The sequence below is a fragment of the Brassica napus genome, chromosome C7, assembly GCF_020379485.1.
Source record: "Brassica napus cultivar Da-Ae chromosome C7, Da-Ae, whole genome shotgun sequence".
Classification (NCBI taxonomy): Eukaryota; Viridiplantae; Streptophyta; class Magnoliopsida; order Brassicales; family Brassicaceae; genus Brassica; species Brassica napus.
In genome coordinates this window covers 30,356,626-30,371,398 of record NC_063450.1, presented here as the reverse complement: position 1 = coordinate 30,371,398, position 14,773 = coordinate 30,356,626, and the positions used below count along the sequence as shown (strand labels likewise).

Sequence of the window (14,773 nt, the reverse complement as noted above, 5' to 3'; positions counted from 1 at the left end):
TGCTAAACAAGAAGTTAATTCCACCCAAAAACTAAGAGGATGGTGAATTGGCACATATATTTTTATTGGAAAAAATGAATATATTTTTTGAAGGGGTTTGGGCCAATAAGAGATTTTCAGTAAAAAGAACATTTTTAATTTTCCCAATTTATTTGTTCTTTTCGTTTTTTCTGTCTTTTATATTTAAGTATTATCCTCTCGCAAAAGCATAACCTAGATTGGCGTTAGTTACTTTAATCCAATAGCAAGTTATATTGTTCAATGATTTTGTTGTGAGATAGATCTGATTTTTTCAAGGAAAATAATATTTGTGACATACAAGTAAAGATTTAACATGTATATATATATATATATCATCGCTATAGCCAATATATATATATATATATATATATATATCTCAGTGATCGATCACAAAATATGCATAATTAAATATCCACCTAAACATACATTACATTAACATATAATAAACTCCTCATATGCGGCCCTATATTACAATACACATATCAACCCTCAAGAAACATACAATAAACACCCAAAAAACGTATTATACAAATATAGATGTAGTGGTTGATGATCTCATATATAACTCATAAGCCAAGACGTAGCTCCAAATCGATTTCATCTCCTTCAACGACGACGTTTTCTCTCCTTGTAACCATCGATCCAACTCGTAAGCTCAAGTTTGTGGTCGTCCTCAAGACGACGGAGTCTACTTGCTCATAGCCTCCACGATCGGAAGATGCCACGTGGAAACATCTTCGAGAACCGGAGAGTGCTGAATCATCGTCGTTTTGCAGCTTGGCCGCCTTGTTGAGACGGTCACGTCGATGGATGTTCATGTGACCACCTAAAGCTTGTGCGTTCGTGAAACCTCTTTTGCAGAAAGTGCACTCATACATTCGTCTCGTCACGGTGGAGACCGACGAAGAAGAACGATGGTGAAGAACGGCTCCGGTTTCTGATGAAGTGGGCGACGATGATCTCTCACACTCCATACTTGGTATATGTTACTTATATATTCGAGAGATATTTCTGAAGAAAATGTTGAAACCCTAAAGATAGGATCCTGAGAGATGTTTAAAGATGGAAGGGTATATATCCAAATGTGTTAAGTGAATAGAAAGATGTTTTTAATATGGAGTTAATTATACTTTTGGTATTGTGTTTATATGTTTGTTAGACATGATTTGGCTTTTCCTATCGTGGTGGTATATTATTAATAGATCGTGTACATATGTAATGTATCTATCGAGTGTCGACAGTATCAATATTAATATATTATCACCGTATATGGTGGATTTTGTTTTGTTCTCATGTAATACTATTATCGTACTACGTAGCATATGTTTAATTATTAACTTGCCAATGATAGCAAGTTTATATAGCTAGTATCTTATCATATCATATTTAAAAAGGTATTGCTCCAAAAAAAAAATAGATTTCTATATACAACTCGTTTGTATGCAGATCAGAGCTAGGAGTTTACCGCTCAAATTGTTGTAACAATTGTGAGCAGAGACAGATGCGGAAACAGATGAATAAAAGCGATGTAACTACGACACAAAGATTTAATGTGGTTCACTCCTAGAGCTATGTCTATGGGCAAAGAGATATCTTATTATTGGAGGCGATATTGAGTTTACAGAGTGCAAGTTCAGGGTTACTTCGAATACAAGATATATATAGTAACATCTCGCATCTAAAACCCTAGACTAAACGGACTCATGGGCCTAAGCCCACGATCAGATATAACATCTATAATAACTTGATGCAACGCTCTTGATGCAACCGAATCGGTATGATGTACGTGATGTAACATCCATCGCCTAGATGTAACATCTAGATTCAAGGCATATCAACAATTCTCCACCTTGACTTGAATCCTCTCAATAACAGATGTACCAGATGTACCAGATGCACCTTCAAGTGCCAAATGTACCAGATGCGCTTCTCTGCGCTAGATGTACCATCGCTCTCTTTGCCTCAGATGTCCCTTCGGACCAGATGTGTTGCTTAGACGAACTAGACGCCATTTAACGGCCAGATGCTCAACTAGAGCCAGACGTTCGTTATCAGCCAGATGTCCCAATAGACCAGACGTCCTTACGGACCAGACGTCCTTACGGACCAGATGCCCCGACGGGCCAGATGCCCCGACGGGCCAGATGCCCCGACGGGCCAAATGTCCTTGCGGACCAGATGCCCCTTCGGGCCATATGCCCCTTAGGGCCATCCTAAAAGTTTGAGATGTTTAGCAAGTCTAAGCAATGCTTAAACTTGCTGTGAGGAACCGGCTTTGTGAACATGTCAGCAGGATTATATGCAGTTCCTACGTTCTTCACTTCAATTCGCTTCTCATCTCTCAAGAAGTGATACCTCACATCAATATGTTTCGTTCTCTCATGATGAACCTAATCCTTGGCTAAGCATATAGCGCTCAAACTGTCACAATACACAGTAGCCTGATCTTGATGCAAACCGAGATCATTAACCAATCCTCTAAGCCATATTCCTTCCTTCGCAGCTTCTGTCAGCGCCATATACTCTGCCTCACTAGTAGACAATGTCACTGTAGACTGTAAAGTCGCCTTACAGCTAACCACAGAGCCGCCCAAGGTGAACACATAACCGTTCATAGATCTTCTGCTGCCACATCTCCAGCATAATCAGAATCAGAATAGTCTGTTACCAATCGCGGATTACCGCATCCATAGATGAGACCAACATCAGATATACCCTTCGGATACCGGAAAATCCGCTTCACAGCTGCCTAATGCTCCTTCCCAGGTTGTCCCATAAACCTGCTAACCACACTGACTGCATGTGCCCGATCTGGTCTTGTGCAGACCATTGCATACATCAAGCTTCCTACAGCGCTAGCATAAGGAACTCGAGACATATACTCTGTCTCTTCTTCAGACTGAACCTCATACATGGTAAGATGAAGATTTGATGCACACAGAGTACTAATAGGTTTACATGAAGACATTTCGAACCTTGTCAACACCTTATTAATGTAGGCCTTCTGTGAAAGAACAACTTCTTCTTCTCCATATCTCTGAAGATCTCCATCCCTAGAATCTTCTTTGCTGCACCCAAATCCTTCATCTCAAATTCAGAACTCATAAGCTCCTTCAGCTTCTTGATGTCACACATCTTCTCTGCAGCTATCAGCATGTCATCCACGTAGAGCACCAAATAGATGAATGTGTCATCTTTCAATTTCCTCATGTAGACACAACAATCATAAGGACTTTTGATGTAGCCCAACTTGATCATATAGCTGTCGAATCTCTTGTACCATTGTCTGGGAGACTGTTTAAGTCCATAAAGGGACTTCCGAAGCTTACACACATAGTCTTCTTTTCCAGGAACTCGGAAACCATCCGGCTGAGTCATGTATATCTCCTCCTCAAGCTCTCCATGAAGAAACACAGACTTCACATCGAGTTTCTCAAGCTCCAAGTTCTGATGTGCTACCAGCGCTAGCAACACTCTGATGGAAGTATGTCTGGCCACTGGTGAAAATATCTCATTGTAGTCTACTCCCTCTCTCTGGCTAAAACCTCTTGCAACAACCCGAGATTTATACTTAACTCCTTCTGTCGGCGATGCTCCATCCTTAATCTTGTAGATCCACTTGCATGTAACAACTCTTCTCCCTGGTGGTAATGGGACCAAATCCCATGTATGATTCTTCTCATGAGACTTCATTTCGTCTCCCATTGCTGCATGCCATTTCTCATACTCGGGACAAGAAACAGCTTCCATGTAAGTGGATGGTTCATACGTATCCACTTCCTCTGCAACCTGAAGTGCATAACCCACCATATCATCAAAACGATATCTCGCTGGTGGCCTAACATCAACCCTTCTTGGTCGATCCTTCGCGATGCTACGCTTCGTAGCATCAGGCGGTTGAGTCTCCGTAGACTCCAACTGAACTTCTTCTACATGTTCCTCTTGATTTTCTGTGTGTTCCTGCACATTGATCACTTCATGATCATTTTGCAGCTCCACCTGTTTATCAGTGCTACCTTTCTCTGCTTCAGAACTGGACCATGAGCTTCTAACCATAGATGCTTCATCGAAAACAACATTCCTGCTTAGAATCACTCGTTTTTTCTGATGGAGACCAGACCCGGTATCCCTTGACTCCATCGCCGTAGCCCAAAAAAACTCCCTTCCTTGCTCTCGGCTCTAGTTTACCTTCACTTACATGATAGTAAACAGTGCAACCGAACACTCTTAGAAGTGAATAATCAGCAGATCTACCTGACCACACTTCAGAAGGTATCATGCACTCGATGCCTGTATGGGGACCGAGATTTATCAAGTAACAAGTCGTGTTGAGTGCTTCAGCCCAAAACCGCTTCTCCAGACCAACATTCGAGAGCATGCACATTGCTCTCTCTAGCAATGTCTAGTTCATTCGTTCTGCTACACCATTCTGCTGTGGTATTTCTCTGACTGTAAGAAGCCTTGCAATCCTCGCATCCTTACAAAACTGATTGAACTCTGCTGAGCAAAATTCCATACCGTTATCAGTACGAAGTCGCTTCACCTTCTTTCCTGTTTGATTCTCCACCAATATTTTCCACTCCTTGAAGCTACTGAATGCTTCACTTTTGTGCTTCATAAAAATTATCCAAGTCTTTCTCGAATAATCATCAATCATAGACACAAAATATATGTGACCTTTCAGTGACTCTACTGTGGATGGACCCCAACAGTCTGAATGGATGTAATCGAGTGTGCCTTTCGTTCTATGAATTGCCTTGCGAAAGCTTTTTCGATGCAGCTTCCCAAATACGCAGTGCTCACAGAACTCTAGACTCTTGGTCTTGTGACCACAGAGAAGACCTTGCTTCGACAGAAGTTGCATCCCACGTTCACCCATATGTCCAAGCCTCATATGCCACAGCTTAGTCATATCTTCCTCTGAGATCTCTGGTGATGCAACATTTGCTGAACCTGTAACGGTACTACCATTCAGCAAATATAGAGTACCGTTCATGAAACCCTTCAGAATCACATCAGAACCCTTGCAGACATTCAGAATTCCATCGCCACCCGAATATTTGAACCCTCTACTGTCCAGAAGACTCATGGATATCAAATTCTTCGTCATTGATGGAACATGCCTAACCTCGTTCAATGTGCAGAATCTACCATCATGTGTCCTGAGCTTGATTGAGCCGATCCCAGCAATCTTGCAGACAAAATCGTTTGCCATCTTAATCTTGCCGTCAAGTACCTCTGTGTACTTCAAAAACCACTCTCTCCTCGGTGTCATATGGTAGGATGCTCCTGTATCCAGAACCCACACATCAGAAGAGTGTGTGTGTTCGTGCACAACAAGAGCGGTGTCACTATCAGACTTGGCTTCATCCTCAGCTACTGCAGCAGATCCAGACTGCTGCTCCTTCTTCTTGGGACAGTCTGACTTCTAATGTCCCTTCTCTTTGCAATAGTTGCAAGTATTAGTTGGCTTAGGACCTCTTGGAAACGATTTTCTGTCTTTTGACTTCCTTTTTTTCCCATGTCCCTTCACACCACTGACAAACAATCCCGAAGCTTGATTGTCTGTCCCTGAGCTGGATGCCTTATGGTGTAATTCCCGACTGTGAAGCGCCGACCTAACTTCTTCCAGTTTCACTGTATCTTTGCCAACAATGAACGATTGCACGAAGTTCTCGAAAGAGTTCGGCAAAGATACCAACAGGATTAGAGCAGCGTCTTCATCCTCCACCTTAACATTGATGTTACGCAGCTCCAGTAATATCGAATTTAACTTGTCAAGATGGTCGTGAAGCTCAATACCTTCTTGCATACGCAAGGCAAAGAGGCGTTGCTTCAGAAGTAGCTTGTTCGTTAGAGATTTTGTCATGTACAAGCTCTCCAACTTCTGCCACAAACTAGCAGCAGTTTTCTCATCCGACACTTCGATGGTGATCTCGTCTGCTAGACACAACAAAATTTTTGAGAACGCCTTCTCTTCTAGAGTCTCCAAATCAGCTGCTTCATATTTCTTCCCTGACAATGGTCCCCAGATGCCTTGTTGCTTCAACAACGCCTGCATCTTAATCTGCCAAAGACTGAAGCTATTTCTCCCATCAAACTTGTCGATCTTCGCTCTTATTCCAGACATCTTCTCACTAGATAACAACCCGAAGCTCTGATACCAGTTTGTTGTAATAATTGTGAGAAGAAACAGATGCGGAAACAGATGAATAAAAGCGATGTAACTACGACACAAAGATTTAACGTGGTTCACCCCTAGGGATACGTCTACGGGCAAAGAGAAATCTTATTATTGGAGGCGATATTGAGTTTACAGAGTGCAAGTTCAGGGTTACTTCGAATACAAGATATATATATAGTAACATCTCGCATCTAAAACCCTAGACTAAACGGACTCATGGGCCTAAGCCCACGATCAGATATAACATCCATAATAACTTGATGCAACGCTCTTGATGCAACCGAGTCGGTATGATATACGTAATGTAACATCCATCGCCTAGATGTAACATCCAGATTCAAGGCATATCAACGCAAACCTTCTTTGGAGAATTCGTTGGACGATGCATCTCTAACCCACACACACCCCGGTTAGAAGCCAGCACATTAGATAAAAACATCTGGACCACATCCCAAAGGGAGTTGGTCTAATGGAAATAAAGATTATACATCTTAACAATGTTTATTAAATTATGATAGTCTCATTGATTCTCTAGTAAATCAATCAATAATAAATTAACAAAAGGGCAAATATCTAAAATAGCACATTTCTAAGTTTATGTCAGAAAAATAGCTCTCAAAAACTAAAATGACCAAAATAGCATTTTATCTTTTGAAAAATTTAAATTTTTTTTAATTTTTCAAAATTTGAAATTTTATCCCAAAATCCCACTCCCCAACTCTAAACCCTAAAACCTAAAATCTAAACCCAAAACCCTGAACTCTAAACCCTAAATTCTAAACCCTAAACCCCACCCCTAAACTCTAAACCATAAACTCTAAACCCTAAATCCTAAACCCTAAACCCTAAATCCTAAACCCCACCCCTTAACTCTAAACCCCTAAACCCTAAACCCTAAACCATACATCCTAAACCTCACCCATTAACTCTAAACCCTAATGTCTAAATTAGTTTACCATTGCGGTATAAGTATATATTTATCTATTTTGATAAAACATTAAGTGCTATTTTGGTCATTTTTATTCTTAAAGGCTATATTTGTGACAAACATTTTTTTAGTGCTATCCTAGTCATTTTTTCTTAACAAAAAGGGTTTGTTTTGACTTGAGATTTTCTAAATTTAGTTTATACTTGTTATCGGATTTCCCATTCCAGCAATACGCATTAAGAACAAAACTCTCAAATTTTAATACTTTTTTATAAGCAAGCCAAATTACTTCCGTCTCTACTAGTTTCGTTTAATTTTACAATAATTGTATAAACAAATTCACGAACATGAAAGTATGGAAAGAGACACAACGAAAGATTTGATTAGAAATCATTTTAAAACTAAATAAGTCAATCGTCAGGCGAATACAATTAACTGAAATCCAAATCGATATCAACTAAACTCTTCAATTAGTCCACAAAATTACAAAAATGATGACAATTAAAAATCAAGGGAGTGGTTTAAAATCAACCGTGTTTGTTCTGTTTCTAAACATTCCTTTTGTGTTTGTCTTGTAATAGTCCAACCTTTTATCGCAATATGATACTTACATGACCAAATATGAATTTAATACTTACTAGATTTTATTTATAAATATAAAATTTTATATTATACTGTATATAATAATTTATGATAATATATTGCTGTCATTTTAAAAATAACTTAATAGATGATATATAGTACGCCTGAGACTTTTATCCGAGATCCGGATTCGATCCGAGATTCGATCCGGATCCGATCCAAAAATCTGAATATCTGGAGGGGCCGAATCCGGATCCGGATAGTAAAATGTTGGATCCGTCAAAGCCGGATCCGGATCCGCATATCTTGATTTTTTAGTCCGAATATCCAGATCCGTAAGTTTTATTAATAACTATTTCAAAAATAGTAATATCTATATATAAAAACTAACTTTATTTAATATATTTTCATTTTTATAATAGTATATGTAAATTTTGTAATATTATAAATAGAAATAATTATAAAAAAATTATTTTTAAATTATTTTTAATATTTTATATATATTAATATTATTATTTTTATTTATTTTAAGGATCCAAATCCGGATCCGGATATCCGCCGGATATTATAATTTTTAGAAGGATATCCGACACCCGGATATCCGAGAACCCCGGATCCGGATAAGAATAGTAAAATTATGGATCCGCCGCATAAGGATCCAGATCCGGATACTTTAAAATTGCTCGGATACCGGATCCGTCCCAGACCTAATATATAGTTCTAAATATTAAAATTTAACATATGTTAACAATTTTAAAAGGTGAATGATATATTAATCACTTTAAACGGTGAATGATATTTTATTTATTTATCTTAATGAAGTATTTTTAAAATATATTGGTTTACCAGTTCAACATAATTTTAATATCTTTGCACAAAAAACATAATTTTAATATGTAATTCATTAATTACTTCTATTTTAATATAATGTAGAATATACTTATAAAATTTATAAAATTAGCATATAATTTCATTATTTTGTTTATAATAAAAATTTAATTAAAATTAATTTATAATAATATTATACTACTAATTTCGAAATTAATCAGTGCATTAATTAAAAGAATATTTAAATTTTAAAAAAGATTTTTTTTTAGATTTTTTCTCAACAGATTTTGTTATTCCTAAAACTAAAATTTAAATTTATAGTTAAAATGAATTTGTTATTAATATCTTTATAATTATTTAGAAATGTTATACATTAAATAAACTAATGTAAACAATAAAAAAATTATTTGAATATATGGATCTAGACTTCTAGTATGACTATTTTGTGGTAGATAAAAATAGTACTTCTCTTTTAATAGATAAGATATTTAAATTTTAAAAAAGAATTTTTTAGATTTTTTCTCAACAGATTTTGTTATTCCTAAAACTAAAATTTAAATTTATAGTTAAAATGGATTTGTTATTAATATCATTATAATTATTTAGAAATGTTATACATTAAATAAACTAATGTAAACAATAAAAAAAATATTTGAATATATGGACCTAGACTTCTAGTATGACTATTTTGTAGTAGATAAAAATAGTACTTCTCTTTTAATAGATAAGATAAGGTCTCGACTGGCTGCTTTTTTAACTACAAGAAAAAATCACTACTATTGATTTACGAAAAAATAAACATTATATTGAAGAAAACGCATTAATATTTTATAAAATAAATCAGACACGGATATGCTACAGAAATATAGAATACGTAGCTAAATTTTAGTTAATTTAACTATAAATCATCTTTCTTAATTGGACAGCCAGGCCAAAAACAAGGGGTCATTTGATAGCAACTCGAGTACTTTGATTCACTTAGTTACTGCCACGTACGTTACTTGTACACCTAATCCGGTTTATCTGGGTCTGGTCTGCTTTTCTTTTAGCCAAACCAGTTTTGTCTAAACAAGTTATTTCCCTTCGTAAGCAAAAGTACCAGTGTTCTAGCGGTAGAATAGTACATGTACAGGCCCGGGTTTGATTACCGGCTGTTCGTTATGTTTTTTTTTCTGCTAAAACTGTGAATATCATATAAATGAAAGAAAGATTTTACAAAGAAAATTTTAAATTTGAGCCATCTTGACAAAAAAAAGATAAAAACAATATGAGTCACCAATTTAAACCAAAGAAAATGCCTGCTTTATCTCAACCATAACGCCATAAGGGAACATAAACTCTTTCGGTACCTGTTAGCTGAGATAATATTCTTCATCTCTCTATCAATGCTATGGAATACAGTTGTCACAGACAGGGAAGTCTGATTATGGATGAGATTATTTCGATGTTTCCATAGGTGAAAGATCACTGTGTGCGTAGCCAATTTCCTTAAGAGCCTTAGCTCCTTCGAAGTAGCAGCTCGAATCCAAGATAGAAGCTCAGACCATTCTGTGAACCTAGAGGTGGGAGGATTACACCGGATCAGAACTTCTCGCCAGACTTCAAAGCTGTAATCACAGGATAAGAAGATGTGGTCCCTAGTCTCCAAGTCTCTAGAGCAGATTGGGCAATCAGCGGAGATCGGAACTCCCCAAGACGCAAGCCTGGTTCTGGTGGGGAGGCGGTCGTAATTAGCAACCCACATTGTGAAGGCGAGCTTCGGGACGGAACCTTTGAGCCATATGACATCAAACCAGTCCTTGGTCTCCTCCCTAGGACGCAGTACTTCCCACGTTGTAGCTGACCTGAAAGTACATAAGGAGGAATCACCAGCAATCCATTCAAACATATCATCACACTCAGTAGATAACGGCAATGAAATAGTGGTGAGATAAGAGTGAAGAGCAACTTCCTGTTGCAATCTAGGATGAGGTAGATCCCAATTTGATCCTCGAGTTGCATCAGCAACTACAACGTCCTTTCGAATGCGCAGAGCTCTCGGACCCAGAGGTCCCAGATGCATGATTAGCTGGCCCAAGGGAGTCCAGACATCAAACCAGAAGCTAGCTGAGCGCCCATTACCCATCACTGTTTTACAGAACTGGAGGGCCAGAGGGCGAAGCTTCAGGAGCCTTTTCCAAGCCTAAGAATCATTATCAGTAGCTTCAATGGACCAGAAGGATTTGTCTTGAAGGTGTATGTTCCAGTGCCACTCAGCCCATAGAGAGGGGGTTTTAGATAGGAGTAACCATATGAATTTGAGGCAGAGAACCTGGTTCCAAACCGAGAAGCTCCTCACACCGAGCCCTCCTTCCTGCTTGGGTAAACAGGCTGTAGACCAAGCTATTTTCGCTAAACCCCTCTTATCGATGTTACCAGACCATAAGAAATAAGCACACAGAGCCTCAATAGTTTGAATGCATCCCTTCGGCAGCATGAACGCAGAGAGCCAGATGGTAACTGTGCCAAATATTACTGTCTTGAGCAGCTGGAGTCTACCGGCGAAAGAGAGAATTTTTGCAGCCCAAGATTGAAAGGTCAAAGTTATCTTATTAATAAGCGGAGAGTACTCAGAGATTTTGAGCTTCCGGTTCATGAGAGGGAGACCCAAATATCTAATAGGAAAACTCCCAGCAGGGAAGCTGTATCCAGTAATCGCCATGGATTCCACAGGGTCAAGGCCAGCAGTGAACAGCTCTGTCTTAGACGTGTTCATATGGAGATCAGACCAAGCGGCAAAGTCGTCCAAGCATTCAGAGATGCCATGGAGGCTGTTGCTACTACCATCAAAGAAAATCATCACATCATCCGCAAACATGAGATGAGAAATTCGAAGCTACTCGGTTCTAGGATGATAGTTAATATTTCCATCCACGTATCTGGATGTCAACAGCCTTGATAAACTCTCCATTACTAGAACAAAGAGATAGGGGGACAAGGGATCGCCTTGGCGGATCCCTTTAGTACTCTTGAAGTAACCACTCGAGGAGCCGTTGATTGAGACCGAGAATGATGCAGTGGAGATACATTCAGAGATAAGACCGATGAAACCTTCTGGGATTGCCAGAGCACGCAAAGAGGCAATGATAAAGTCCCATCTAACACTATCAAATGCTTTCCGCGGATCAACCTTCAGCATTCCGCGGGGAGTGATCGCTTGAGTGTTATAACCATTGACTAGATCTGTCGCCAGTAGAACATTCTCCGCTAGCTGGCGTCCCTGAAGAAAGGCCGATTGGGATTTGGAAACCATCAGAGGGAGGATCACCTTCAGCCGCGAAGCAAGAAGTTTTGAGATCACTTTGTACACTGTGTTGAGACAAGATATTGGTCTAAAATCGGTAGTAAGAGAAGCATTAGGCTTTTTCGGTATGAGCACCAGGGATGCTGCATTCCATTGCTTTAGGAGACGGCCCGATTGGAAGAATTCCAGTATGGCTTCAGTAACCTCCGGGCCAATCACCGACCAAGCAGCGGTAAAGAACTCAGCCGTGTAACCATCCGGTCCTCCCATTTTATTCTTGGGTAATGAGAAGAAAGCATGTATGATATCCTCTGAAGTGAAACCTGCCTGAAACTTAGCAACCTGCTCCGCAGAGCATTTAAAATCAAAGAGAAGATCAAGATCACTTTGGACAAACATGGGCTGGGACACTGAACTGCCAAGAAGATCAGAGAAATAACCGACACACAGATTTTCAATACCCGTCTGAGAATCAATCTTTTCACCAGAATCCGAAAACAGGTAGTGAATATGGTTATGAGCCTGCCTCCAGGCCGCATATCTGTGGAATAATCTGCTGTTGCCATCTCCCAGAGTGATCCAGTTAATGTGAGCTCTTTGAAAGAAGAAGGCAGCTTCAGCAGACGATAATTCTTCCCATTCTTTCAGAGCTTGGAGCTCAACGGAAGCATTAGACGTTCTAGGAGAGGACAGCATGGCGGACTGAGTAATTGTGGTGGCTAAAAGTCCTGATACAATTCTTTAACATCTTCAGCTTATTGGATAGCCTGAGCATTGCTGAACCGGTGACGTTGAAGGAAAACCAGTTGACACAAACCATAGCTAGGAAGTCCGGGTTTTGGGTTAGAAAGTTATAGAACCTGAAGGGTTTCTTCGTTTTTACACGGCTGGGGTCCAGGGACACCGAAATAACAGCATGGTCCGAGAAATCAGAGTTGCCAAAGAGATCTACTGAAGAAGGAAAAACAGTGTACCAATCGCCATTAACAAGACACCTATCCATCTTCTTGGCCACCGGAGCAGACTTCTGTTTATTCTACCAAGTGAAAGTAGTACCCCTGAAGTTGAGATCCTCAAGATTTTCGTTGATGAGACAGTTGTTAAAATCCCTGATTCTCTTGTTCATATTCAAAGAGGGTGGACTAGAGTGCTCAGCAGGATCCCTGATCTGATTAAAGTCCCCAAGAAGGATCCATGGCTTTGTATCTAATTCATAAGTTGCAGCAAGCGAGTCAATTTCCTCCCAGAGGGTTACCCGCTCAACAACATCATTGGAAGCGTAAATAAGAGAGATGAAGGTCTTGGACTGAGAAGAGGGCCAAGTTACTTCAGCAATGATCATCTGCAACGACTTGTAAATAATAGAGACCAAAAGGGACGGGTGCCAGATAATCCATATTTTGCCAAGTGGCGAAAAACCGTAGTTATCATCAGACGACCATCCTGGAAAAAACATCTGAAACAAACTTATTCATTTTTGTCTGCTTTACATGAGTCTCAAGGAGACCACCAAAAAGAGGAGAATTATTCCTGAACCATTTCCGTAAACCGCTGCGGTGACTAAATTTATTCAGGCCACGCACATTCCAGCAAAAAATGTCTGACGACATAAGTTTATTTATTTTGGGGCCCCTGCCCCGTTTTCCTTTCTGACCTGAAAATCTCTTTTTGTTACGAACAACCTCAAAATCCGGCTCGTGTGTACTGAATTCTCCTTCCTCTAACTCAGAGTCAGAAGATTCCACATCAGACGAATCCGGCTGAACATCAGACTGAGAACCCCTAGAAGCACCTGAGCCACACCTCAATAGCTGACGATGAGGCAGTAAAGCAGTGCCACTTGACTCGCCTCTAACAGTATCCTGAGACGTCCCCAACTTTGAATGAAGTTGAATCTCAGTACGAGTTAGGACCGCCTGAGGCACCAGAGGATTAATAGGAGATTTAGGTTCTAGAGGGATAACTGGTAACTCAGGTGGCACTGGACTAATGGCACTGTCAATCTGAGGAGACTTGTTTGTTGTGGGTGGGTCCACAACGATCCACTTCTGCTTGTCTTTAGACCTCCTGCGTCTTATCTTCTTTCCCGGTACATTCTGCTTACCTTTTTGAGGGCAGTTTGCTAGCACATGAGTAGCAGATTTGCATAGGGAACATGTTTTAGGAGCATGAGGACATCGTTTGGAAATGTGACCAATTTCCTTACAGGACTCGCGTACCGGAGGCATCCAAGGACTCGAGACCAAGACTCTGCAGATGTCGCCTGACTCGAACTGAACGTTAACTGCTTTAGGGAGCGGCTTCCTAGGATCAATGATAGTGAAGACTTTGGCCACCTCCAGGTTTGTTTTGTTCGCTGTCGAAGGGTGCAAGAACTTCGGGTGACCCACCAGCCCTGCGATCCTCTCCAGACCGTCCTCATTGAAGAACTGAAACGGGACCTTCCTAAGCTCCAGCCAAATAGGGGCAGAGGAGAGCTCGGGCTTAACCGGGATAACACCCGGTTCCCATTTGTCAACGAACATGGTTTGACCCTCAATATGCCAGAGCTTCTGTTTAATGACCATGTTCCTTGTCGCAGCATTTGGTATGCGGAAGAGAAAGGCGAAACCCTCCATTTTAGATACAACAATGTCCCGGTGATATTTGCTCCATATCCCGTTGACAATGTTGTGCAATGTACCTTGAGACAGGGGTTCCGAGTAGAACTGCCTAAGACAAAAGGGCTCCCAAGACTTCCTGTTTTTCTCAATGACTGAATTCGGAATCTTAATGCAAGCTTTCCCCAAAGGTAACGTAAAGGGTTCGCCTTTCTTAGATAGACCATCTAAAGTAAAGCTGTTCGATATGTTGTTTTCTTTGAGACCATCTTAATCTTATGTTTTCTTACCAGGAGACCATTTTTCTTTATGTTTTTACTTTCTTTCTGGATGCAAGACATAACTCT

General features: G+C 39.8%; 2 protein-coding genes across 2 annotated transcripts; both read right to left on the bottom strand.

The window, feature by feature from the left end:
* Positions 1-432: 432 nt before the first annotated feature.
* On the bottom strand, positions 433-1,286 carry LOC106410073 (zinc finger protein STAMENLESS 1). Its single transcript, XM_013850573.3, has one exon. It carries the CDS (start codon positions 993-995, stop codon positions 588-590), a length of 408 nt encoding a protein of 135 aa, XP_013706027.2. The 5' UTR covers positions 996-1,286; the 3' UTR covers positions 433-587.
* An 8,560-nt stretch (positions 1,287-9,846) lies between these two features.
* Positions 9,847-10,668, bottom strand: LOC106407939. Its single transcript, XM_013848782.1, has one exon. It carries the CDS (start codon positions 10,666-10,668, stop codon positions 9,847-9,849), a length of 822 nt encoding a protein of 273 aa, XP_013704236.1.
* Positions 10,669-14,773: the final 4,105 nt, after the last annotated feature.

What these genes read in the sequence shown, in the direction of transcription:
- LOC106410073 (XM_013850573.3), bottom strand. Translation starts at nt 995, where the DNA reads ATGGAGTGTGAGAGATCATCGTCGCCCACTTCATCAGAAACCGGAGCC.
- LOC106407939 (XM_013848782.1), bottom strand. Translation starts at nt 10,668, where the DNA reads ATGGGTAATGGGCGCTCAGCTAGCTTCTGGTTTGATGTCTGGACTCCC.